Consider the following 3,325-nt stretch of genomic DNA (forward strand, 5'->3'; position numbering starts at 1 on the left):
CTCTCTTTCTCTCTCTTTCTTTCTTTCTTTCTTTCTTTCTTTCTTTCTTTCTTTCTTTCTTTCTTTCTCTTTTCCTCCCTCCCCCCTCCCTCCCTTCCTTCCTTTCTTTTGTTTTTCCAAACTGGGTTTCACTGTGTAGCCCTGGCTGTCCTGGAACTTGCTATATAGACCAGGCTAGCCTCAAACTCACAGAGATCTGCCTGCCTACTCTGCCCCCAAGTGCTGGGATTAAAGGCATGCACCACCACTACTCAGCCCGACACCAATTTCTATTCTTGTTCAATTTCTGTTGCTGGGATAAAAACAAAAGCAACTTCGGGGGTGGGGGTGGGTTTATTTGATAAAGGTCAAATATTATTGAGAGAAGCCGAGGCAGGAGCTTGGAAGCAGGGACTGATGTAGGCGCCATGAGAGAGCATGAATCACTGGCTTCTCACCTTGGTTTTTATACAACCCAGGACTACATGCCCAGGGGCAGCTTCACTCAAAGTTGGCTGGGCCCTTCTAGATCAGTCTTTTATTAAGAAAGTGCTCACAGGCGAATTCAAGATTCCTATTCCCAGGTGATTTTAGTTGTGCCAAGCTGACAAAATAAGACCGAAAGAACCTATCCAGCCAAGGCTTTCCCAGAAAGCCTTTAGACATCAGCTCCCTGGGCACATTGAAACAGGATATGACCTGCACGTCCCCATCAGGAAAGGATGCATGGCACCAAGCCCTGCAGCTGTCCCTCCAGCCTGGCCAGCACAGTGGTTGTGACACCAGACACCTGCTGGTGCTGTCACTCCTTCTGTGGGGTTGGGGGTAGGCGGCCCTGCAGCTGAGGACAGAGAAACCTTGAAGACACAGCTGCTTCTGTGTTCACAACTCCCAGACACTGGTTCTTTGTGTCGGGGTGCAGCTGGCTCCTCCCTTGGTTTCCGAGTGGTGTGCTGTACCAAAATGCACTTACTTTTGTTCTCAGTTTGATTCTTTCTTGCAAGGATGTCCAAACAAGAGCTGCTTGGTTCAGTATCAGTGTCCTCCGAGGTTGAGTCTGTAACTAGCTCACCATCTTCCCTACCCAGGTTGGTACTATGTGATGTCCCAGCATCCTTGGGTTCTGGACACACATCTGGGTTGTGTTTCCCTGTGAGTGGTGGCAACAGGCCAGCCCCAAGCCCAGTACACTTTCTGCCCTTTCCTGGCCCCAGGGCCTTGGGCTATTTGCTAGCTCAGTGTCTGGTGATGCATATAAGATGAGGTGAGTCTGTCTGGGCACTAAAGGAGAAAGCATTCCAAGAACACGGGACAGGTCAACAGCAGATAACAACGTCACTTTGATCACCACCCGAGTGCTTTGTGGGCCACAGTCGTGGTACACTGTCACAGGCGTAAATCACAATGGTGATCCAGCCGTGGGCATTACATTGCAGGTAGATCAGCAAGTGTTCTGGGAGAAAGGTGGGTATGTTGGAGTCACGGGTGTCCTATGTGCTGAGGAGCGACCTGAATGCACTCTTGACCACTGATCATTATGCGCATTTTTTTGTGTTTTTTTTTTTTTTTGTTTTTTGTTTTTTTGGCTTTTCGAGACAGGGTTTCTCTGTGGCTTTGGAGCCTGTCCTGGAACTAGCTCTGTAGACCAGGCTGGTCTCGAACTCACAGAGATCCGCCTGCCTCTGCCTCCCAAGTGCTGGGATTAAAGGCGTGCGTCACCACCGCCTGGCTATTATGCGCATTTGTTAAAAATAAATAAAATTGAGGCTGGGAAGGTGACTCCGTTGGTAAAATGTTTGTCATGAAAGCAGGGGCACCTGAGTTCTGTCCTTAGCACCAGATGGAGGGGACAGAGTCAGTTTGGAGATTCCTGGAACTCACGGCCTAGCCAGCCTATGCTAATCAGCAGGCCCCAGGTTGAAAGAGAGGCTGAAACTTCAAAGGGATAGCAGTTGAGAAAGGCACCTGGTATAGACTCCCGACCTCCTCTACATATGCACACCCCTGCCCATACTCAAAGTAAAGTTAAAAATATAATCTCTTGTGCTTTTTGGGAGGAAATGACCTTTGTGCTTTGGTTTGCAGGTGGAACTGGAGGTCACGCTGCCAGGAGAAGGCAAAGACCGTATCTTCAAGGTGTCCATCAAGTGGGTGTCATGTGTGAGCCTGCAGGCGCTACATGATGCACTTTCGGGGCGGCTTCCCAGCGTCCCTTTTGAGACGATCCAGGCCCTGGACGTTGTCATGAGGCACTTGCCATCCATGAGGTGAGAGCATCAGGTGGGTGGGGAGAAAAGACCACAAGCTGAATGAAGCTGAGTGTTCTCAAAAGGGTTGAGGAGCCAGTGGTGGGCACACATGCTCTGTCTGGGGCGAACAGTCCAAGATGAAAGAGGATAGTGGAAGAGTCATCACCGGTGCCCCTGCCTAAGTGCAGAAAGTTCACCTCTCTGGCTTTGCGCTCACACAGCCCTGTGCAGAGTCAAGAGCAGCACTTGGATGGCGCGGTGGACACCCACGTGGTGCTTGATTGGACGCCCATCCCTGGGATACTTCTCTGCAGCTTTTATGACAATGGCTAGCACCAGAGGCATCAGCCAGTTTGTTAGAGGATCACCCTTTGCCACACCTAGCAAGGGGGTGGGGATCATTTCTGTGGTTTGTCATTTTCCCGCTTGCCCAACACGGGACCAAGGCCTGGGAGCTGCATCCAAGCTTAGCTCTCACACAAAGCACACAGTAGGACTTCAGGAATGGTGGGACTGGAACTGGAGGGCCAGAAGTAAGGCAGAAAGAAAGCTCAGTGCTTAGGCCCTGGGGCTGACCCCTCTACACTCTGGAGAAAATTGGGTGTTCCTTTGGCTCACTATGTCTTAGGCATAGAATAGACTACATCCCAGGGCCAACTGTTACTCTTGGCAGGGCCCAGGCCGGCCTGTCGTGCTAAGAACTGTTGATGGGAGGGAGACAGGTAGGCACAGAAATAGCCTGGAATGGTGATTGACAAAATCTTGTATATAGTTTAATTTCTTAAACCAGTATTTATGTTATTGTGTGTGGCATGCCACCAGTGTGTATGTGTGTAAGTCAGAGGACAACTGGGTAGGAGTCGGTTCCCTTTCCCACCATGTGGGTCCTGGCAGTGGAACTTGGGTCCAGGCCTGACGACAAACCCCCTTACGCTTCACTCAAAGTTGGCTGGGCCCTTCTAGATCAGTCTTTTATTAAGAAAGTGCTCACAGGCCAATTCGAGATTCCTATTCCCAGGTGATTTTAGTTGTGCCAAGCTGACAAAATAAGACCGAAAGAACCTATCCAGCCAAGGCTTTCCCAGAAAGCCTTTAGA

General features: G+C 50.2%; 1 protein-coding gene across 1 annotated transcript in view; it reads left to right on the forward strand.

Moving 5' to 3' along the window:
- Ago2 (argonaute 2, RISC catalytic component) overlaps positions 1-3,325 on the forward strand; it is a 40,147-nt gene that overhangs the window by 13,553 nt on the left and 23,269 nt on the right. The window contains exon 4 of the mRNA XM_005354520.3: positions 2,065-2,246. Within this exon, the coding sequence (XP_005354577.2) occupies positions 2,065-2,246 (182 nt within the window). The remainder of the gene's footprint in view (positions 1-2,064; positions 2,247-3,325) is intronic.

This window comes from Microtus ochrogaster, chromosome 15 (genome assembly GCF_000317375.1).
Source record: "Microtus ochrogaster isolate Prairie Vole_2 chromosome 15, MicOch1.0, whole genome shotgun sequence".
Classification (NCBI taxonomy): domain Eukaryota; kingdom Metazoa; phylum Chordata; class Mammalia; order Rodentia; family Cricetidae; genus Microtus; species Microtus ochrogaster.